Genomic DNA, 24,594 nt, shown 5'->3' on the forward strand with positions numbered 1-24,594 from the left:
ATATGAGTTTTTCTTTAACCAGTATCCTAAATACCATTTGGAAATCCAAGATGGCGACTACCGGTTTGTGAAAAACAGCCTAAAATAAACAAATACTATCTAATATGAGTATCTCTGGAACCAGAATGATGCAAGGAGCTAACAATTGACCTCAGGCACCATTTTTAATTGCTAAGTGGCAACTTATAGGCAACAGTCGGAAATGACCGAATAATACTCAATATGGATATTTCCGTAAACGTGATGATGCATAGAAACCAAACATTGACCCTGGACACTATTTTGAATTTGAAGACGACCACTTTCAGTTTCTGGAAAACAACCAAAAATATCTCCCAATATGGGTATTTCCGGTGTCAGATTGATGCCAGAAAGTCTGCTGATAATGACAGAATACCACCCAATATGAATGTATTCAGAATTAAGGCGATGTACAGAAGCCAAAAGACGAGGATGTTGTCATTTCGATAAAACCAATCATTTCAAACGATTTGTTATTTGACTTTGATCATATCCTATGGCCGATTCGTCGTGCATTCGCAGACTCCAAACAAACCGCAAGGAATCAATGAACTTGGAACGTTCAAATAGTACGACACCACATTTAAATTATGTTGAGGCCACATATATCGATCAAAGCAGGTATAGTTTTAAATAGTCTTTGAATTTCTCTTCTTTCCATAACTTTTTAGCCACATATCAAATTGTTATGAAATTTGTTATTTGTAAGTTTGAGAGATGACTCGTTCGTATGACACTAGTTATGTTCAAATAAGTCATGTAATCTTTGAGATAATAGACTTTCGTTGTTACATTAACAATTTAATACATAACGGTTGCTTAAGTTCGATTATAATCAAATGCAATGGGAACGTGTAGGGCAGCCGAACTTTGAAACCACGTGTTCAATCATAAATCATCAGTTAACCCTTAACTAGCCCGCTCATCTGATATCAATATTGATCAAACCGGTTGTGTAGTTTCTGAGATAATGAAGTTTCGTGACTCGGTACACACAAGTCGGTAAATTACAGATGAAGTTACAGTTCGATTACAGTAAAATTCAATAGGGTCTTCTGAGGCAGCTAGACCATTCATTTGACACTAATTTTGTGAAAATCGGGTCGGCCATCTCTGAGAAAAGTGAGTGAGTCCAAGTAGTCTTCGGAATATGTTCCTTTGCATAGCTGGGTTTCACATTTTTAAACATAACAGGCAAAGTGATAGTCCGATTGCAAAACAAATCAATAGGGTCTTATGGGGCAATTAGACCTTCCATTTGACACTGATTTTACGAAAATCGGTCCAGCCATCTCTGAGAAACATGAGTGAGATTAAACAGATTGAACCATATGTTCAATCTTTATGAAAATCAGAACTTAAGGGTTTTCTAGGTAACCCGTTCTTTTGAGACCAATTTTGTTCAAATCGGTTGTGTAGTTTCTGAGATATTGATGTTTCATGATTTTCACATTTTTAAACATAACCACTAAACTAAAAATCCGATTACAATAAAATTCAATAGGGTCTTATGGGGCAACAAGACCTTTCATTTGCAATTAATTTCATGAAAATCGGTCCAGCCATCTCTGAGAAAAATGAGTGAGAATAAAAATCTGCACATACACACACACACACACACACACACACATACACACACACATATATATATATATAGAAAATGCAAAGCTCGTCGAGCTGAGTCGAGTGATATATGCCATTCGGCCCTTTGGAGCATTTTTATACTTTCGGTTTTGCAAGTGATTGCTATACCTTTCTAGGAGAAAGGCAAAAATCATGGAGTTTGTCATCAGCTAAAACAACTTTCGCTGAAAATCAAAGCGCACCACAAACTAGGAAATCATAAATTATCGTTTTATTTTGACATAAACAAAATAACACAATTTTCTCTCTCAACAGTTGCGCCACAGCTTCTTCTCTCTTCGTCGACTTAAAGCTCTACTCGCTCACTCTTCTGTTTTCGTCGCTCTCGGATCGGCTGCATCCGGCGGTTCTCAGTTCTCTGTTCGGTTTCACATGTCTACTATTTTTCTTTGTCTCTTTCACAGTCCACTAGATAACGATTTTTCTTCTTCTTATTTTGGTTTCTTCTTACTCCTTTAATGTTAAATATCATAAATTACGCTTTACACTACTCTGCTGCCCGGGTGGGGTCACCTTAACTCTAGCTAATAACTTGTTCGACTTCACACTCAGTGGTATCCACTCACTCGCGCACTAAACGTCTACACTAACAGTCGTTTCGCTCCCGCTATCGCTGTCGCTGTCGGACTCGGTCTGGTCGACGACAGTCGCTGCGGTAGCGTCGGTTGGTTCCGTCTGCGCCTCACTGCTGCCGTCGTGCGCTGTGCTTTCCACTGACGGCGCGCTGGTGCTGGTCACCGTGGTCATCGGCACCGTGGTCTCCGTTATCTCGGGTGCCTTGTGTTGAATTTCTTCGGTTTGAGATGTCTGCTCCGCATTTGCATCCGCGTCCGCCGGCTTTTGCGTTTGATTGGCCAAAGCTCGAGCATGGTTGATGATGGACATTGTCAAATCGTCAAACGATGGGGATTGGAAGGATCGGGATGATGATGAGGAGGGACCTACGCTGGCATCACTAGCTGTGAACAACAGGATGTTGGTGGCGTTGGTTTCAACGGGTTTAATGTCTGCCTGAATCATGTCGTAATCAGCCGCGGGGCCGGTTGTTATTGCCAGTTTGGAGACTAGCGGTTCGGCAACCAGTACTTCGTTTTCTTCGGTTTCCGCGTCTCGTTTCGATTTCTCTTTACTGCTGTTTTCGCTGACGAGGGGAACTGCGACACCACTGTCTTCCTTGTGGCTACTTTCGGTGGTGACCGGAGGTTGTTGGGGACTTTCCAGTCGGCTGCTGTCGAAGATCGATGAGGTTACACCGGAGATTGGTTTGACCGTGGATGCTATGGTAGGGGCCGTAGTGCTGGTGGTGGTAGTCGATGGAGTCGTTCGAATTCTTTTGACCTTAACTGCGTTTTGAGATGCCGTTGGTGTTCCTGGAGTGGTGAAACGACGATGGGTGTACCGGGAACGGCCACGGGAAGCTCGCAGTCGGTTTACCTGGTTTTCGAGGCTTGGTCGGGAGATACCTGCTGCGGTGGTGGATGTTTGCGCTTGTTTGCTGGTGGATGCATCTATGGTAGTTGAGTGCTCTGCGGAAGCAGACAGTTGCTCGATGCTTGCCGAAGACGAGCTAGAACTGGAACGTTCTGTGCTGGTGCTGTTGGTCTTGTTTCGTAGCCGCTTGGGGACCCACTTGAGGATTGGTTTCTCGGTAGAAACACCCGCACCTAGTGAGTTAATGGTGGACGATGAGCTCGGGTAGGGCTTGTAGATGGTTTTGATGACTAGACGGGGTCGCATGGTGGTTATGATATCGTCGGATTTCTCGTTCTTGTTTTTAAAGTACGGCTGGTAGTGAGTGAATGGTTTCTCAGAAACTAATGATGTCGGCAGGCTGCTGGTGGTAGCGGAGACAGACGCTGGACTCGGTGTTGTGCTAGTGCTTATCGAAGATGCCGGCGTGGTCAGTGATGTGGGGAACGGCGTTGTTGAGGAACTGATGTAGGGTTGAGTGACATAGTTTTTAGGCTTTTGTACCTTATGGCTTTGCTTGAGGGTTCCGTAGTAGGTGGTGTATTCTTTGTCCGGCGGAGGTAGCTGAACGCTCAGCTGTGCTTCTGGGCGATTAGTAGAGGCGTGGTCGGGCGATTCACTGAATTTTAACGGTTTATGGCTGGTCACCGTCACTTGGTGAAGGTTGGCAGGGTTCTTTCGTTTGGAACCTTGTTTCTTGGGGATCTTTTTGACGTGAGCCAGTTCAACTACTCGGGATGGTACGAAATCGAAACTGTCGTGGTTCAGATAGTGATAACTCTTGAGCGTTGACGAGATTGGCGTTTCTATCTGTTGAGGAACACTCGTTGCTGAGGGTTTATAGGGGTGTTGTGAGGTGAATTTGGGCGTAAAGCTGGGACCTGCGGTGTTTGTGTATGTTCCTGAGGAGGATGAGGATGAGGAAGCGGATGAAGAGGAAGAGAAGGATGAGTAGGAGGTGGAGGACGCGGACGGACTAGGACTTGTTATGGAAATTGGCGTTGTGGTTCCTGCGGTTTTGTGGTACAGTGGATCTGGGTCCGAGAACAGTTTGCCACTCTCCCCGGTGCTCCCCTTGTCTTCGAGGAAGTTGCTAAAGAAGCCACTGTGAACCGAGGATGTGTGACCGATCGAGGGTGTGAACGAGCTGTCGCTAGCTGTGGCGACTGGGAGTACGGTTGTGGTTTTCGGTGTGACTGCGTTTTCTATCCCAAATGATTGAAATTTGGGCGAAGCAGAATCGATCGGTGAGCTTCCGGCGGTGTCGGCGTCCGGGTTATAATTATACGGCGAAGCGGTGCTGTTCGTGACGGGTTGAAAAGCTGACGGGGTGAACTTTTCCCGCTGACCAACCGTTGAGGATTGAACCGTTGGCTGTGGTGAATAGCGATGCTGGGCGGCGGTTGGGCTACCGACTGGACTAGTGGATGGCTGAGGAGTGTACTTATAAGGCTGGTAGGCCACGTTAGGTGTGCTGTATTTCAGTGTTGTCGGAATACTGTTGGGCGTGTGGTGCGGGAAGTGCGTTGTCTGGTTGTGATATCTGGGCACCATGAAGGCAGGGTAGTGCTGAGGAGCAAGGAAAGGATTGACTGGCGAGTAGATCTGAACGGGAGCCGGTTGCATGATGCGAATGGGAACGGCGTGCTGTCCGTCTTGTTGAGGGGTATAAACTTGTCCTTGCTGTGGCAGTAACTGGACGTGCACTGGGATTGCGATTGGAGCTTGTGGCATTTGGATCATGTGGTTCGGGGAGATGGGAATATGGTTTAGCATGACTCCACTCTGAGGGTTGTAGATTGGGATCGATTGAACTAGATTCGGTGGGAGTGGTTGCAGTGCGGGAGGGGGATTATTTTGCAATTGATTGAAATTGGCGTTCGTGTTCATGTTTGGTGGGAATGGTTGTGCTATCAATGGTTGTTGTTGTGGTTGCTGTTGTTGTGGTAGAAACTGCTGCTGTTGTTGCTGAGTCTGTTGAGCAATAGGTTGTTGTAAATGGTGATGATGAGCGTACGGTTGTATAGCCAGCATGGGCGAAGGATATCTTGCATTTTGCATTATCACTTGAGGTTGCTGGACGGGCGGTTTGGTTACAAAATTGCTTTCAGTGCTTTGTTTAATATCCAGACTTTCGGTAGTTCCTCGGAAATCTACCAGTTGTGCTTGATCTTGTTGGATATTACTTGAAGCTGGGATGTGAAGGTCCTTGATCAACGGTGGACTCGGTGGAAGAGTCGGCGCTAGGGGAGCAATCGACGGTCTCTGGAAGTGGATGTGGTGATAATACTTGGGAGATGTTCGGCTGTCGAAGACGGCACTGTCCGGGAACTTAACTCTGTTGAACGAACGGAACGATTTTTGGGCGAATTTACTTAGCTTCGGTGCATTGTCACCACTGGAGAAAAGCGACTGAATCAGATACTCGCCAAGGGTCATTGTGGCCTGCGTTGGACGGTATAATCTGTTGCTGTATGCCGGATGATACGGCATGACCGGATCAAACACAGCTCGATCCATAAACTGATCGCTCTTCTTCGTCATCGGAATCGAATTCGGGGACACAAATCCGAAATAACGCGGATAATCCTCATCACGAACAACGAAACTTCTGTTTACGATGGCATTCTCGTCGAGCAAGTAATCCTTGATGGGTGCAACGGTAAACTTCAATTCGTACCGATGGCCACGCTGTTCGTCCCGATGTCGTATGCGTTCCACCTTCCAGTAGGCACTCACATTGCGCCCATTCGCGTGCGGATTAGCGGAATCATCTTGGACAAAGTAGTACGCATCATCGTTCTCCTTTTCCAACCGCCCATGGGCCAACTCCACAATATCGCCGAAGCGGGGCACACTCAAGTCCACCATACCGATATACGGTGCCGCATAGATGGCCTTCTGCTGCCGCGTAATATACAGTGGCTGATTGGTGGTCATGCTATTCCCATCGGTTGACTGGGCACTGGCGAGATGAAAGAGGAAAGAAAAACAAACAAGAGAGAAAGGTACTGGCTGTCACGGTTGCATTTACGCCACCCCACAGAGGAGGTGTCAGGAACAGAACGAAACGTTCCAATCCATTACTTTCAATGGATTCGAGTTCTAATTAAAATATTACTCAATCCGTTTTATGCAAACAAAAATGAAAGTTATGTCATTTCTCGAGGCCGGTGCCACGACCATTGTTCGAAATTCAACCAGTCTTTTTCATTTGCATTTTTAAAACAGACCCAAACTCCTTCCGGGCTTACCTAGTTTTATTATCGTTCAGTGCTAGGAAAACCGTTTCCTTCAGTACCTCCTCCCAGGGTACCGCCGTCGTACTGATGGCTCCTCCCTGCTGTGCAGGAACGACATTGTCCAGGACCCCCGGACCGGTGGCAAACTCGGTGGGTCGGTAGTACAAAATCTTGCCCGGGTAGGTTTTAAGCTGGTGTGGTGTCAGAATGATATCACGGTTGCTGTAGTACTGGCAGTGGCTGCCGGTGACGGAAATCTGCGTGGAATAAAAGGGAAAGAAGAAAAATTAGAAACGCAGATCGCAAAACCGCAATCAACACGGAGCTTTCCACGATGGATTAACTACCGAACGCAGCTCATCGGCGTTCGACCTTGACTGGTGCACACTAATCATATACAAAACAGTCGTTTATGCTCATTGACTGCTGACTGCTACTGATGGAGGTATGAACTAGACTTAGCGCTAGCCGAGTGCGTTTCGTGCCTTCTCTTCACGGTGGGAGTGCCTGTCTTCAGTGCGGTATCAATTGTGGCAATAAAATTAAAAGGAAACACCTAATGGACGCGAGCTTCGCAGGTGGCTTATTCTGAGCCGATGATAATTGGTGCCGACGCGCAGTGTCAGGGGCGCAGTGTCGACTGACTGAATTTGCCCGTTGAAAACAATGCCCCGTCGTTACAAGTCCGGCGGTTCTCATGCAAACGATTGGAAACTAGAAAGGGTGCACTTGGCATTGTTTCGTAGAAGGCTTTATCGTGTCTTTTTTTCAATGGTGGTGACCAATTAGATCGAATAGCAGATACGCGCACCTTAGGAATTAACGCGGTTAATCTATTTCGTCATGCGAAAACCTAACAGATGGAACTGCTATATTCAGTTAAATGTATCGAAGTTCGTAAGATCTCACGCTGAGTTGTTTTTGTTGAAATAAACAGGTCGAGACCTAGTAAGGTCTTCATTGGAGATCGTTTCGTCATCGACGAATTTTCAACAAATGTCATTTGAAAATGACTAAAATTTCTGTCCGCAGTAATTTCCTTTTTTTTCGAGAGTATTAGAAGGTGCATATTAAAAAACACGCAAACTTTATAGGGGAAAGTAGGTAAAGACGGACACTGCGGGTAAGATGGACACTTTTAATATTTCACAAACTAGAATGTATTATGATAGTTGAGTGATGCGAATACCTTCTTTATAGTGTGTTAATGCTTTTGAGTTGCATTATCAGTTTTCAGCAAACAAACTATCAAATTTCTGAGTAAAACAAAGAATATTTTCTTGAACGCGCAATTTGATGTAATTTTTATTCCACGGAAAATAGTGAAAAACTCGTGAAACACACGTGTTTTCATTTGTTCACAATAGTTGAGTGATTAATTAGTCTTTCCTCGGTTTTCTAGTGAAAATCCAGCAGATTTTCGATGTTTCGATGAAGAGCTACGATCGTTTGAAAAATTTACAACCAGGTCGGGCAAGACGGACACACTAAGCTAAGGAAAGATGGACACACGGGTTTTCCAAGAATTTTCACGTGTAGTATCTGTTGTGTACTACAGATGTTCACAAAGTACACCCGCGAGAGAAACCAGCAGATATTAATCACTTCGCAGTTGGAACATAGGCGGAGAATTTTCGCCTTCATCGAAACCCATCCTCTCAAACTGTTCACGTGATGTATAGATGGACTCTCATAACTAGGGTGGTTTACCGGTAAAACAAAAACCGGTAAAACCGATATTTTTTTCAGTACCGAAATACCGGTATTGGAGAGGCGAAAAAACCGGTTTTTTCGGTATTTTTCTTTATATTGAAAAAAAAAAAACTTCACAATTTTCATAAACCATTGTTAGGCTAATGAATGCTACTCACTTAAGTAAGCGTTACAAATCACATGATGATGTATACAGGGTGTTAGCTCACTTTTAATCAAATCCTTTAAGGGCTGATTGAGGACCCTATTTGATGAAAAAAATCTTTCTGCGCATATGGTCAAAATTTTACTACTGAAGAGTTATTCTCTTCTTCCAGTTTCCGGTTATGTTCACCTTAAACGAGGTCTATCACAAGAAGTATGATAGCTAGCTCAGTTCTGTTGGTTCTCTAGGAGAGCTGAGAAAATTTCGTAATCAATAGTGTCTCAAAAATTCACAATTCGGCTCGTTAAAGGCAAACATAACCGAAAACTGAAAATAGTGAATAACTCTGCAGTAGTTGACTTTTGGTCATATGCGTAGAAGGATTTTTTTTTCATCAAATATGATCCTTTATCGCCCCTCGAAGGATTTTATGTGAGCTCCCTAACACCCTGTATAATAAATACATTTAGACAGAAGCAACATTAAAAATTAATTTATCCTTATTAATCTACCCTTATATGTCAAAAAACTTCATATCAACAAAGCAAAATATTTATTGTTCAAGTAGAACAGCTAATCTCCTTACACACTCATACTCACAGAGGCAACGCGTAGGCTTTGAACCTACAGTTTAAATACAAATTAAGAAAATCATAGTTTGTGGCAAAAATCAAAAAGCGAAAAGCGAAAATACGCAAGTCATTATTCATTTTGTGCTATTTAAAAGTAAAACTAAAAAAAATATAATTAAATATAAATTTGGATTAAGAATTTATTTTTTGTTAATACAAAGTGTTCACAGGATGAAATAATCAACCAATGAAGAATTTCATCCTAAAAATTACTGCTCCTTGAAAAAGTAAAATTTAAATAGCTGTAGCATGGTCGAAGCTTCGTCGCCCGTACCGCAGCGGGCTTTTATTAGCAACTCGCTGAATGTACCCAGGCTCACTCGTGTAAAAGTTTATGCTTTTTCTATCATTTTTATATATTTTTTACCAACCTCTCATTTCAAATATTTATTTCGATTTCAGTTACAAACTTGTTCATATGCCACATTTTTCGTTTCTCCATCAGGAGCTAAAGTTAATAAAATAAGTTAAAGTTAATAATATATAATTTGGACGAACTGTTCAAAGAGCATCGAACAGAATAAAAAAGTATTTACCTTCGATTCATTCGGATTCGTAAAAAGTAAATTCTGGTCTGATCGTGATTTCTTTTTTTTTTACTCCATTCATATACTCTTCTCAATAGTTTAAAATATTGTTTTTCTACGAATTTTGAAGTTATTCACTAATTTGAAACTAAGCTTTGCGATGTGAAAGAAAATATTATAAATAAAAATCTGCATGTTTTTTTGTTATTACATGAGTTTTGGAATTATGTTCTACGTAATCATATCACTAGATTCATTCATTGGAGTTTTTCAAACACTGTTATCCAGTGTTGTATCTGGATCGTATACCACAAGAGATCAAAACAATAGTCTCAGAGGTCCTAATCTTAAAAAATCTGGATCGTAATGAAGCATAGATACACATAAATGCAAAAACATAATCATTCAGCGACACGTCCATGCATAGATGCAACCTGAAACGCTGAACCTAAAAGCAAAATATAAATTTCAAATCCATATTTATGTAGGCAACGTCTTCGGCAGTGGCTTACTTCGGCAGATTTTTGCATGAGACTGCGGCAGGAAACCGTCCAAAGAAAACCACTACCGGAGACGTACACCTTTTATTATTTTTCAGTTTTATTTTTAAATAGTACAGAGAGAGTGACTTGCGTTTTTTTTTCGCGGACAATCATCATTACTTCCCTAAACTATGATATTAAGAATTTGGTAGCTGAAAAAGTAGGTTCAAAGACCACGAGTCACCCCTGGTTTGTATTAATCCGAAAAATATAAAAATACCGGTTTTTACCGGTTTTACCGGTTTTTATTTACATGAATACCGAAATACCGGTTTTTCGAAAAGTCGGTAATACCGACCACCCTACTAATAACGTAGAGTAATGTATGGCCATCACTTAACACATAAATCAAAACAATACTTAACATACTACATCTTTTTTGTGAGTGTCCACCTTTACCTTCGTAGTGTCCATCTTACCCACCCCAAGTGTCCGTCTTTCCCAACCATGTCAAAAAACAGCAATTTGTAGTCTTATTTTTGAAGACCCAAAACACATAAAACTTGGAGGAAGTTCATTAATACCAAAAATGATTATGAAAACTAATGACCTTAAGTTTCAATTTGTATGACTACTGCGATCTAAATAGCAATACCTAAGTAATTATTTAGATTAAACCTTAGGGTGTCCGTCTTTACCTACTTTCCCCTAATCTTACTGCATAAAGATAAAGCTACGACTGACTGTAAACTCCTGTGTATTTTTATACATTTGTCAAAGAGGGAAGTAATAAGTAAGAGTGCGAAAAAATGAAATTTTCGGAATTCAAAAATAATTCATAAGTGAAAGCGAACAACATTAAATTTCATTTGCCAAAAATTCATTCAGTTGAGAAACTTCGATTAGGTCTTCGGCAGATCATTATAACTTGCTGAGTATTCATTGGAGTAGTTAGGTAATATTGGTGAAAAATTCACCGACGTACACGTACGTTACTAATTTGGTTTCATGAAAAAATTCTTACCCGGATTCATGAAATCCAGCATCATTGAACTGAATCGAAAAAGTTTTGCCCTTGTGAATCTTGCACTGCAAGGTAGTTGCTCACTAGTTCTGCAAGATAGTGCGAGCTGTCATATTTTTTCGGATGACTCAAACATAAAAAAGTTCAAAAAAGACTATCTAACGACAATGTAAAGCCTGCTACGTTTAGAATCCGGAAAAAATGAATTGGCTCTATTTCAGAGCTCAGAGCTTTGACTTGAAAAAACATGCTAATTATTCACAATGGTGGTATTTCATTGTACTTTCAGAGAAAAAAATATAAGAAAACTATTCTGTTAGCCGTCGGATGAAATAGTGAGCTTTCTTTGCATTGGCGTCGTCATTTTCTGCACAAGGCTGTCACGTTACCACTGAACTACCTCCTGGCTATAATGGCAGCTTGCCAAATCCGGCCAAAACTTAACATAACCTCTGTGTGCCCTAATAAACGATAGAGTTCACTTGTTCTCCTGTATTCCGTTGAGTGCTAGAAACTTGAACTTGGCGAGAACGAGATATAGTTTCGTCCCGGGAAGTCATCCAAAATCAATCTTTACGTATGTTTCTTTTTCCATAAGCAAGCATCCTGAGTGCTTTGTCGAAACCTTCTCGTACAACTGTCAAAGGAGTGTTTTATTCCCTAGGTTTAGTTTAAGTGTCCTGTTGGGTTGCTTGCAGACACGGAAAAAGGGAGCCTCCTCGTAGACGGATCCTCTGGACAGTACTGTTGTTAGCACTGTAGATTTTTTTGGCCGATATCCCGATCCTGGGTTTATCTGAGTTGCCTTCAATACACATCATTCACAGTTGGTTTCACATCATTCACAGTTGATTTGACGAATTTAGGTGTTTTTGCCGTTTTCGGAGCGGACCACGTCAGGTTTTCGACGGAAGTGTGCAGAAATATTTTTGTTCTTTCGTCTTTCATTTAGCACAACTTTAAAGATGAAACTTTCAACACTGAAAGGTGAAAAGCTTCCGGACAAAACACTGTCAAAACATTCCAAATCCGACCAGTAGAGGCGCTGTTCTACAACTGACAATATTTCGTACGCAAAACGTGATCCGTCCGTGCAAAGATTGCTCGCAACATGGTACGTTCCATCAGAAACCTTGCCAAGAATACCATAGAATCATCAAAGAATTGCATGCATCTTTCAGAGGTGGAGTGAAACGCTCCACTTAATTACGAAGCGGGTGAAGGAACTTTGAGGGACTCGTATTAAGAGGTTGCTTTCTTTGCTGAAACAAGAAAAAAAAGTCCTGTTCTCCGACGAAAAGTTGTTCTGTATTGACATTGTGTCCAACAGCCACACAGACCGGTTCATTTCATCGAAGAAATTCGAGGATGTTCTGGAGAAATAAGTAAGAAGTGAGTAAATTTGTTGAATAGGACCTTATACGGATAACTAAAATCGCAAAATGTTTTTATTCATGCTTAACTCATCATGGAACGGACCTAGATTCAGATTTTTCTCCAAAGTGATTTTCGTGACGCGGGCTTGTATTACTCTAATCAAGAAAAAAAATATGCTAAAATAACATTTGTGCAAAACGTCACTACGGGTTGGGGGCGTGAGGGTGCCCAGTCCCAATCCGCACGAGGGTCACAAATGACATAAGCCTTTTGTCTCAATATTGTCCCCCAAACGATTTGAAAAAGATATGAAGGCAGTTTTTGTAATAGAGTAACTATTATTTTTTATAGAAAAACTTGTATGAATTTTTTTTACAGAATACACTAAAGCTACGATCAAAAAACTAATACTTCCTATTTTTGTCTCTGTGACAATTGAATTACAATTTATTAATTTTTCTCTAAAGAGTCACAGAAAGATTTGTTTTGTTTTGGAAGCATAAGTATTTTTTTCATAAGGTAGTATATTTTGTCTTAGGATAGTCACCAAATCGTTAAGAGGTACGGTTGAATGTTTTCCTAATAAATTCATGGTGACATATCATAGGAATAGTTTTCTCAGTTAGTCACGGTGACTTTCGTGAGAAATCATACGTAACATATGCATCAAGAGTTTTGTTTAAAAAAATTTGAGACTTTTTGAAAAAAACTTATAACTTATTAGCATTGTCACGGTGACTTTGGTAATTATCTCTTTTAGTTTTAGTAAATATTAGCAAAAGTAAACATTGGGCTTTGACCGACAAATGTTACTGTTTGGTCACCGTGACTTTAGTTAGGAAATATGTGTCGAATGTTGTTAAAGAAGAATATGTGATCCTTTTTAAAAATATCTTATTAACATTGTCACATGAATTCAAGTAATTATCCTTTGTCAATCAAGTAACAAAGAAAATATTAGTTCAATATGGAGGGTATATGTCCTCAGTCCAACGTTCGATTAGTATTGTCTCACAAGAGTCCCTGTATTAATTGATCTTCATTAAAGGATCTAGAAATGATCACTCTCGAAAACAATTAATCTTTTTAGAGAGGTCACCAAATGATATTGGTGACGAATACCTTTAGTTTTTTGGTTCATCAAGATGGAGGCGATGATTACCAAAAACATTATATGTAAATGTTATAAAATTATAATGATTTGTAAATTTTCCTCGAAAATTTTTATATATTTTGTAACAATGTTAAACCAGAAGTTGAATCCGAACAGAAATATGATTAAAAAGAGAAATGAAATTATTTTTTTTGTTTCTGGAATATTTAAGATTTTCTGGATATTATCTAAATCTATTTTTTCTAAGGGCGCATGAAAATTTTAAGGGGTAGACGATATACTTTCACCACGAAAATGGAATTGTATTTGGGAAAGAATTTAGGCATTTATTTCAATTTCAACTTGTTGTATGTCATTAGTTTATATGTACACATTCAGTCATTTCTAATTTCCATCATCGAAAACATAACATAGTTTGTAATAGATTGTCACGATTATAATCATTTATTCTAGAACTTTGTCACGAAAAATATTCATGAATGTATTAATGAAAATACGACTCGCGGTGATAATTCGAAAATAAGAAAAGTTTCTGGTTTCTCCTATAAATATCACCAAGTTGTTAATACGATAAAGCAGAATATTTCTAAAAAACCACTTTGTGACAATTACCAAAAGTTTTTATAAGGCTTTAAGCCCCGCCTTTTCGACGCGTTTTCAGCATTCCTGACCATTTACAGAACATATTCTTCATACGAATATAAATCTTCTCTGAAAGGTCACCAACATGTCATTTGTGCGGACTGGGGTATGATTTTTTGTACCCAACATTTCCAGCTATCATGTGCAGAAAACATAATAGGGTAGGGAACGGCTTAAGCAGTGCCGCTTATTTTAACCAGTCGAAGAAAGCAGGCCTTAAACTCCTGGACTGCCCATAAATCAAAAATTGGCTAATATGCCATAGGTATCAAATCGAAAAAAACGCATTTGAAAGTTTTTTGTCGGTACAACATATTTTGACTGTTCATGACAACTTTTTATTGAGTATATCACCCTTCATATATGCTGGAACCTTGCCGTTGAGTTGAAACAGAGAAATCTGTAGAAAAATTCCATCCGCCACGTATTTTTAACACAGTAGCCGTTTTTTCAATTATAAACGAAAAGTCAGTTGACAAACCGGTGTGCAATTCGGCTAATATCCATACGATGTGAATTATATCGTACTCGTTGGTGATGAAAATGGTTTTAAATTTACTAAAACAACACGGAAGCACCAGTGAGGATGAAAAGGACGAGGAGACAATTGTTACGTGCAGCAATATAATAATATAACGAAAATATTATCATTCATGGTAATCTCACAATCCACTTTCCTATTTTTTCTCATCAAATCCAAAATGAAATCTGAATCTTCTCTTTATTATTATTACTCCTAATCAAAGAGCTAAATATCATTTTTTTAAATGTAAAGATTTATGACAGAAGAAAACAGTCACACGTTTTGATCATTGGGTTTCGCTGTACAACAAATAAATTCTTGTAGCATCAAATATTCTTCGTGAAAAAGTCAAATTTGAGGCAAGGGCCTTACGATCGCTCACCTGTCGCCAGTAACCACCAAGCTACAGCACACTTTCGAAAGTTAGAAGAAACACAGTTCAGTAATAATACACTGGTTCGTGGACATGCCACAGGTTTATATTGGATATTGGATATTAGCCAAATTCTCAATTATTTTGGATATTAGCCAAAATTGTTTCACGTTTACTGCCTTCCCAAATGCATTTTTTGACAATCGGCTTTCGTAGGGACCTTGTTTAGGGTTTGTACCATCACGAGAAACTGTTTTCTCGATTTTGGTAAGAATGGCATATTAGCCAATTTTTGAATTATGGGAAGTGGATTTTGATCAATATCGACAATTTCAATGATGGAAACGAACACTTAGATTGTCTAGCTGTCTCACGAATATAAGAAATACCGTTAATCACGAAAAAAAATCACACAGAAATCACCATTCGAAACAAATCGACTTATATTGCAGCCATTCAGGAGCCTCTTCGGATGCTGAAAAAAAAGCCTGCAAACCAGATGGAAACTGCTTAAAATAGGTTCGGGGTGATTGGAATAGTGTCCCTCGATTGGTAACTTCAATTGATTATTGTTGAAGTTTCCTAACTTAGTTTTACAAACTGAAAACAAGTTCTGACAGAGAAAAAGATAGAGAAATGATTGATATACTTCTGTTTGAATTTCACCCAACACATTTCGAGTATTTCGTCGCAATACACAGGCGGTTCCTAAAGCTGCTTAGAATATGTTCCCTACCCTACATATGTTTATCTCATCTCAGTTATGCGTATACGTAACAAAGTTCTATTTGTTCAAAACTCCGGGTGATCTTCTACTAGGTTTGCAGGATGATACACAATCGAAACCGGACAATTTTCGCTTTTTAATGGTTTATCGTGAAGGTTTTTCTGTGATTTGTGTGTTAGAACCAGGCTTGTAAACGGTCAACACTTTTATTTGATCTCGCCTCCTTAGCGTTCGTCATAGTAGGCTTTTGCTCGTAAATGTAGAACAACCATCGACTCTCATACAAAATACAGGATGGTGATTCAACACTCGCGCATCAAAGATATGTAATTCGTTCTAAAAAGTCAAAATACGTTTGTGAGAAAAAACGTCGAGGTGGCGAGTACTCGTTTGACATGTTTGTTCAAGAATGTATTTAGACAGCGAGCCTTGCCTCGATTAGAGCAAAAAGAAGACGATTATCGCAGTGGAAAAGGGTTCTACCGTGACCTTTTACAAGCCTAATTAGAACGCGCTTGCGCATTGCTACTTGTTTCGATGTCATTTTGAACAATATATTAATAATATAGAACAAAGAGCATGTATATACATATTCTCATTTCTCTCCGAGTGTTTGTTGAGAAGTAAAAATTCCAGAACTTCAGCTATCACCCGATGTTAGACTGGAAAAGCTCCTCCTTATATAAAGTTTATGCAGATTCGGTGAAAAGTTAAATGAGGTAGAAAATATCAAAAAAAAAATCGTGCTAAGTGACCGCAAAGTAAAATTAGCTAGTTAGTTAGGACCATAGGTATCTCAAAGGAACGCGTTGGTCATATCGTTCTTGAAAAAGTTGGCGCAATGGGTGTCGCGTTTCTCAACAATTGATCAAAAAGGGTCAGCGTGTTAAACTATCAACGAAGATCCTGGCAATGATTATGCGCAATGAAAAAGGAATTTTCGCGGTAAGAGTCTTTCTTTGAGAGTATTGTCTGGAATTCACAAGGCATAATATCCATCGACTTTCCTGGAGAACATATTATTCTTCACCACATGCGATCGTCTCACCTTGATTGCAACGTCCACACGGACCAGTGACACACAAAAATATTGTTCATTTATTGCTTTAACAAATAAACAATATTTTTGTTTATCATTGGACTGTATGTACGTTACAATCAAAGTGAGACGGCTGCATATGCCAAAAAAAGTGCGTTTTCATCAAGACAACGCTCCTTCACATTCTGTTTACGATACGTTCGATAAATGGAAGGAATTGAGCCACGAACTGGTACCTCACCTTCTATATTCGCAAGATTTAGTCCCCCCTCCAAGTGATTCCACTCGTATGAAGAGGTGGAGTTGCAAACAAACGCCTATTTTGAAAGACGCGTAGCACTACAAAACTGACATCGAAATATTAAATGACCTCTACAAAAAGTGCATTACTCTCGGTGGATACTGAAATAAAACAAAGTCTTGCTGCTACATCCCGCTATCATTAATTCTGGGGGAAGCTGGTGGCCGCAAGGTTACAGAGTCCGTATTAACAAGCAGATGGTCATGAGTTCGAATCTTGTTATAGAAGTACACCATTTTTGATTATCACACGAGTTGAACATGGGTTAATTTTCAGGCTCTTCATCACCACCACCTCTTTTGGGTCTGCTTTCACGCGATAGGGTGAAGATATTTCATATGCTTCCGAGACAACGTTGCTCTCACATAGGAATAGGAGATTGATAAAAATTTCTCCAACCTATTCTGATTGTGTCCAGTCCGAACAAAGATTTTTTCCGTATTATTTGCACTTCACTAGTTCCGCGAGTGCATAATCCATCATTTAATGAAAAAAAAAAAAATACGTGATATAATTTTTGTGTCCAATTATTCGTGTTAGGCGCACGAATGTTGTATGAAGTTCTAAGGTTTTCAATAATTTTGATACAGTTTCAAATACATTGCTTCACGGTGGCCGGATGCCCAGAGACTGTAAAATACACATGTTCTGCACGAAATTGTATGAGTAGGCTGACCAGATTTTCTCGGGATAAAAACGGGACACATGATAAAATTGATTTTTGAAAATGTTTACCAACCAAATCATACAAACAATTATTCATTGCTTTGATGAACTTGCCCGATACTAAAGAGTGTGATTTTTTGCAATGAGTTCCTAAAATTTGTCACATGATGATCGAGGTTTTGACTAACAAATCAACTTTCAATCGCGACTTTTTCATCAATTCACGATTGAGGATGTCCTTCAAGTGGTGCGGTACTGTCAGGAAAGCACAAAACGTACTCAGTAATATAAGAAAATCCTGGCTGCTTGGAAACTTATTTTCCATTTGGGGAAATTTCAATGCAAAGCTCTATTTAAGATTTTTCAAGGAGTATCCGAAAACGGTACAAAATGGCAAAAAGCCGGGACGGTTAAAAACAGTCGAAAAAACGGTATTGTCCCGTTCAAAACGGTACGTCTGGTCAGCCTATGTATAAGGCGTCGTACACAAATTACGTAACGCTAAAAACCTAGATTTCAGGCCCCTTCCCCCCTATGGAATGATAAGTAACGTTCGATGTGACTCCCCCCCCTCTAAAATTACGTAACGCTGAACAACCTGCCCCCCTCCAAATTGGCAATTGTGAGCAAACATCACAGTTACGTAAAGGTCTCAACTACCTCCATCCCTCCTCCCCCCTATGTAACAATAAGTAACGTAGACCTAATCCCCCCCCCCCCTACAGTGGTTTAAAACGCGAAAAACGTGATCGTCAGCCTTTTGAGTATAAAAATGGCATTTAAATGCTACAGTATATTCGACAAAGTTTTTGTAGATGTTAAGGGGCATCTTTTGATGTAAATGAAATTTCGATTAATTCACCTAAAAGTGAGATAAAAATTTTATTTTTTTATTTACTTATCAAATCAAAACGAAGTCTTCAGCAAAGTTGTAGACAATCTTATGTAGAAAAACTTCTCTGAAGACACTTTGGTTCTATCTCTTGAAAATCGACCACATACAGGTAGTTTTATACACAGACATCCTAAAAGTTTCTAAAAATCGAATAATACCAAATAACTTTTTCCGAAGTGATTTTAGAGGCCTACTATGTTCTAGACATTTTTTCATATTTAAAAAATACATCATTCGGCCGAACATACCTTGGGAAAATATTCGACTTTTTCATAGGGCTTAGGACATTTTAGATAAAAAAATGCACTTTTTCAAAATAAAATTTCTCGAAAAGCTGCAAAAAGCTGCAAAAACAACAGTCTTCACTTGGAAGACGGAGATTAGTACTAGCTTCCCCAGGTGGTTTCACTAGGTTCTTGCAGTCTCTTAAAGACTTGGGCGTGGGTGAAAAAATTAGTTTTTTTTTGTTTTTCGGCGTTTTTTCATGTTTTTTTCTCAAAAGCTGTACAAAATCGAAACGATTTTTGATTTTTCATTAAATAGTACGAATAGCATTTATATTTACGGCACCGTGCATTATTTGGAAAACATAATATATAGAAAAAATTGTTTTTTTTTTCGAAAATAATTGTTATGTCACTAGTGTATGCAAATGCCAAGTTTTTTTTAACAAAATAAGCAACATTCTTTGACGTTTTTCCAGAGATAGAGATCCTTATTTTTTTTAAATTTTGTCCATACGGAAGTACCTAATCCATACCAAAATACCTCCGTATGTCCAAATTAAAAAAATAAATAAGGGTATCTGTTTCTGAGCAGACATTTTCTTTTCAGAATTCAAGCATTGGAAAAACGTCAAAGAATGTTGCTAATTTTGTTAAAAAAAACTTGGCATTTGCATACAGTAGTGACATAACAATTATTTTCGTAAAAAATCATTTTTTTCTATATATTATGTTTTCCAAATAATGCACAGTGCCGTAAATATAAATGCTATTTGCACTTTTTAATGAAAAATCAAAAATCGTTTCGATTTTGTACATCTTTTGAAAAAAAAACATGAAAAAACGCCGAAAAACAAAAAAAAACTAATTTTTTCACCCACGCCCAAGTCTTTAAGAGACTGCAAGAACCTAGTGAAACCACCTGGGGAAGCTAGTACTAATCTCCGTCTTCCAAGTGAAGACTGTTGTTTTTGCAGCTTTTTGCAGCTTTTCGAGAAATTTTATTTTGATAAAAGTGCATTTTTTTATCTAAAATGTCCTAAACCCTATGAAAAAGTCGAAAATTTTCCCAAGGTATGTTCGGCCGAATGATGTATTTTTTAAATATGAAAAAATGTCTTGAACATAGTAGGCCTCTAAAATCACTTCGGAAAAAGTTATTTGGTATTATTCGATTTTTAGAAACTTTTAGGATGTCTGTGTATAAAACTACCTGCATGTGGTCGATTTTCAAGAGATAGAACCAAAGTGTCTTCAGAGAAGTTTTTCTACATAAGATTGTCTACAACTTTGCTGAAGACTTCGTTTTGATTTGATAAGTAAATAAAAAAAAATAAAATTTTTATCTCACTTTTAGGTGAATTAATCGAAATTTCATTTACATCAAAAGATGTCCCTTAACATCTACAAAAACTTTGTCGAATATACTGTAGCATTTAAATGCCATTTTGATACTCAAAAGGCTGACGATCACGTTTTTCGCGTTTTAAACCACTGTGCCCCCCCCCCCGTCATGCGTTCACGTAATTTGTGTACGACGCCTAATGAAGATCGCACCATTAACATCGATGTATCCAGATCAGTACTTTCCTACTAGTTTATCCTTATGATACTTGTGGAGTATGTACGAGAAAACTAAACGATCTCTAGAAGCTGCAGTTCCTAAAATCTCTTCTTCCACTGACTTGCATTAGTCGAGACCAGTTACGTTATTGATCATAAAAAAGTAAGATCACCAATAGTTGCACACTGAGCATGATGCGCTACTTCATGGTCTCTGAGTTAAGCATCATCCACCGTAAAAATTGTTTTTTTTTTTTTAACAACAGCAATTTTATTTGCTAGCTGATAGTGGAAGTTTCTCTTAACATATTTAAAAAAAAAAATTTGAAGTTATGACAAAACTTTTGGTAATAAGTTCAGGACGGAATAACTTTTTTCGAATGTGAATTGTTTTTGCAGTTATTTGAAATCGAGAGCTTCCAATGATTAACTTCTTGAATGAATTTAAGTTTTGAAAACTAGTCAACAAACACTAAATTTTGCAATAGAGCAACAAAAATTTTTTTTTTTGAAACTTGACTTAATTCCAAAACATTTTACCAAATGTTCAGGGTGAAGATTTTGTTTGCTTTCAAGCTGAATTTCGAAGAATTTTCTCAATTTCAATATTTCCGGGAATAATTAAATGCAATGTGATTTCAATAACAATCTCAAATCATAAAGCTCTTGGCGACCAACTAGAAATATGAATTCGTTTTTGAGATATTTCAGTATTAGGTTTGAATTTTTTTACAAAATTACACCTGTTTTGTAAGTTATTCGTGGTTCTCTAGCAATAAGCATTTACGCTTTGACAGCAAAAAATTTGGTTAAATAATTTAAATTTATGCATTTTGAATCATAACAGTAAAACTCTGATCTTAAGTCAAAGCTTCAATAGCTTAAGCCATTTCCCGCGGGTGATGCCATATGGCATCTCATGACATATAAACTTTGATAACTGTTTATCAAATATACTTAAAATTTCAACTTTCCTGTAGGCACTATGGCTCTAAAATCTAGCTTTTCGGGTCGAAATAATTTCGATCACGTTTTTGCAGCTTTGGAAACAGTGTGTCGGGATAGGGTTAATAACTTGGTGTATTCATTCGTTTCTTATGTTTTTTTTTTCAACAATGGGGCAACTACTTTTCTGTAGATTAAATATTACAACTTTATTCTATGAACTAGATTTTCTAAAGATATTTCCAACAGATGGTCGATATCTGAAACGTTTGAAACGTATCTGATTAACAAAACAATATAATTATAGGCTAGCCTTGTACTTTCTTGATTTGTGCAAAGTTAACCTGGCGTGATAAAGCATTCTTTATTAGTTTTTGATTGACAAACTGTCTTGTTTGTTGTAATGATGACAAATACACACTGCTTTGAACATGTGTTTTCTTTTTTTTCATTACTAATAATAGTGAATTTAAATTAGTTTTTCCTATCAAGGTAATAGCAAGAGACAGAAAAACAAATCTAATCTCCAAACAGGATTGCTTCAATCCAAATATTCGACAAATTTAAGAACAAATTCATTCTTTGGATAATGTATACTCTTACCATAATATACAAAATTTCACTTCTAATATCTCATTTCTCGCGTGCGTTTTAGGAACAAGCTTATAGTGTTTTTCGACTCTTTCTGAAAAGTGAAGTTTCCCATCGAGGAAAAAAAATAAAAACAAAAAAAAATAAAAACAAAAAATAAAAAAAAAATAAGAAAAGGAGAATAAAAATAAAAAATAGAATAAAAAAAAAATAAAAAAAATTATTTAGCAAGTTTGAAGATTTGATTTATTTTATTCTTTAGGAATTCGCTACCCATTGTGTTGAAAAAGAAACCAGCTTGTACCTAAGTGATGACTTGTAATAATACAGTAATTGTAAGCTGCAGTAAAGTTTTCTAATCCGAGCATTTGAAACACATTGAAAAAATGTAAGCTTTCAAATACTTTTTGGCAATAACTTTGAGTTACTTTTTTGCTCACATTTGCGGTTATGGTTTTTTTTTCATGTAATAATTTTCGAAAAGCTTTGGGTAGGACAACAAGTTTTTAAACAATGAATGTTTCAGAACAAGAAGTAATCTTATCAATTTGATATAGAATAGACTCCTATTGTTGAAAACGTATATTGCAATGGTCGACAAAAGCGAAAAAATGCAGCCGAGAGTTCAAAATAGTTGCTCTAGACAGATGTTGGTGGCTAGGGATTCCAAAATAAACAGGAATTGTTCATTTTCTTCCAGTTGAAGCTTTCAAGGTCACACCTGTGTTGACCTGTGTTATCATGCACTATTTTCGTCTGCTAATTGCAAATATTGCGTGTGTTCTGAAAGCATCATAAACAATTTTTTAGTGTCAAGAATAATTCGATTTGCTTAAGATTTTATTGTTGGTGTTTCGTGCATAATATGAATATGTTTTTATTTTATTAGCTCGAAATACAAAATACAGTTCATCGTGGCGTGCTGGGATACGGGAACACAATAGTAGAGGGTGATTCGACTTTGGCTTAGAATGAGTTATACCTTTCCCAGTAGTTTAATTGGCCAAAACACCTTGCTGGAGACAACGGAGATTGCGGGTTCGAGTCCCGTCTGGACGAGGGAAAATTTTTTCTAAGCCTAAAAGTCACACCTTCTTTTCCCGTTCAATTTCGCATTCTCGAAAAACTACATACACTGCCCGCTTTACTAAACTTAAAATGTAAGTCAGGCTGATACAAATTTCGAATTCTTTTTATGTCCAAGGTTATCAAAGTTAGCAAAGGGGGTGGCAAAAAATAAATAACACCGAGACGAAAAAAAAAAGAAATATCTCAAAGTTTGTGTGCAAGTTATGACGTTTGTAACTTGCACTCAAATAAATGTTGAAAAATAACACTTTATTATTATTATTATTTATTTCGCTCGCCTTTCGACGACACTCTCGCTGTCACCTGACTTGTTTGTTGCTAAATTAAGCATTTATGCTGTCGGAAAACCAATGGAATGAACAAAACGGTTTGAGCTAACCAAGTTACTTGAAATTCATCAACCAAACTTGTTCTCATAGGCCGAAATGTTTTACACCGTAATGTTTAGTGACATTCGGCTTGTAGCAACCCCTAATAAACCTTGTCAAACAATTACATTGTCGCTTATGTTCGTCTGTCTCTGCGCAATCAACCCCCGTTTAGAACGTAACGGCGCATAGCGACACAACCCCCGATGGCATCTCCAGATATCGCACCTCTCGAAGATTGCCTCTTCGGGTGGCTAATTCTGCAATCGTCTGGTCAGCTTACCATGAAAAGAATTAAACAAATGTTCATTGTATATCCGATGTAATCCATGACGGTTCGTGATTGGCTGCTGACAGTGATGGATTTGGTCGCGGATCGCCTCGGCGTTCTCCTGTTCTCGCTGCGGTTGCGAATCTTTCTCGGACTTTGCTGACAACTGCTTCGTGGTCGGCGGACAAATAAAATCCAGTAAATCACAAAACATTTAAGCGGGGTCTGTTTCTTACAGCTAAAAACAACACCTTATTCTCTGTTCACTGAGGCACAAACATAAAACGCGTTCTTCACTTGATCATTTTGTGTCGCAGTGTGGTTCTTTCACTAATTTTAACTTGTGGTCTTCTGCCCTGCAGCAGTACACTTTTCACTTTCCGCGGTTCATCTCGGCCCCGCGACTGATCCGTTTTTCCTTCGCTGCGCGCATATATTAGACAACTAAATTAGTAACGACTACCGGAGAGGTCTCCGCGATTGCAAACCGTTCCGAGCGAGCGTTTTTCATCAACTGAAAACAATAGCGAAAAGCATTTTCTAAATCATGTAACCGCATGGGCGATTTGGAACCATCATCGGTTAGCGTCGTTGCCGTCGGGACGCCTCCCTCGTACAGCCCAGTACGAAGAGCGTTGGCGGGAAAATGCATATCATAACAAGTGGCATGCACGGTTGCGGTTCTGCGATCGCGCGCGCCCGTCCAACACAGACGAGGTTCGTCGCTGCTTTTCCGTTCGCCACCCACTCGTTAAAGTCTTCGCGCAGAACTCCACCTTTCCGCTGCCGTACCGCCGTAGGATTAGTGAGGCGCGATGACATTTTAGTGTGGTTCGGTGCCATTAGCAGCAGTTGAGTGATCGGATTATGCACAGTTTTTGTTTTCTGTGTTATCGATAAGCAATGAGTCGGCGGTTTAATAAGTGAAAATGGGTAGTTTGGGAAACAGAACATGGCGCACTGCCGTAATTGACACTATCGTCGCG

General features: G+C 38.7%; 2 protein-coding genes across 2 annotated transcripts in view; one reads left to right on the top strand and one right to left on the bottom strand.

Moving 5' to 3' along the window:
- Positions 1 to 24,594, top strand: part of LOC129726514 (nuclear cap-binding protein subunit 1) — a 48,416-nt gene that overhangs the window by 10,316 nt on the left and 13,506 nt on the right. The gene's annotated exons all lie outside the window — the stretch shown is intronic.
- LOC129726513 (mucin-5AC-like) lies at positions 1,852 to 24,133 on the bottom strand. The gene is made up of 3 exons (XM_055683325.1): positions 23,621 to 24,133; positions 6,390 to 6,634; positions 1,852 to 6,100 (listed from the first exon to the last, which is right to left on the bottom strand). Exons 1-3 carry the CDS (start codon positions 23,666 to 23,668, stop codon positions 2,239 to 2,241), a joined length of 4,155 nt encoding a protein of 1,384 aa, XP_055539300.1. The 5' UTR covers positions 23,669 to 24,133; the 3' UTR covers positions 1,852 to 2,238.

The sequence above is a fragment of the Wyeomyia smithii genome, chromosome 3 (assembly GCF_029784165.1).
Source record: "Wyeomyia smithii strain HCP4-BCI-WySm-NY-G18 chromosome 3, ASM2978416v1, whole genome shotgun sequence".
NCBI lineage: Eukaryota > Metazoa > Arthropoda > Insecta > Diptera > Culicidae > Wyeomyia > Wyeomyia smithii.

Excerpts from the sequence above, each read along its gene's own strand:
- LOC129726513 (XM_055683325.1), bottom strand. The coding sequence starts at position 23,668 with ATGGATTACATCGGATATACAATGAACATTTGTTTAATTCTTTTCATG. Across the intron at positions 6,635-23,620 it reads TTTGTTTAATTCTTTTCATG|ATTTCCGTCACCGGCAGCCA; the intron begins GTAAGCTGACCA and ends TATTCCACGCAG. Across the intron at positions 6,101-6,389 it reads CTGAACGATAATAAAACTAG|TGCCCAGTCAACCGATGGGA; the intron begins GTAAGCCCGGAA and ends TCATCTCGCCAG.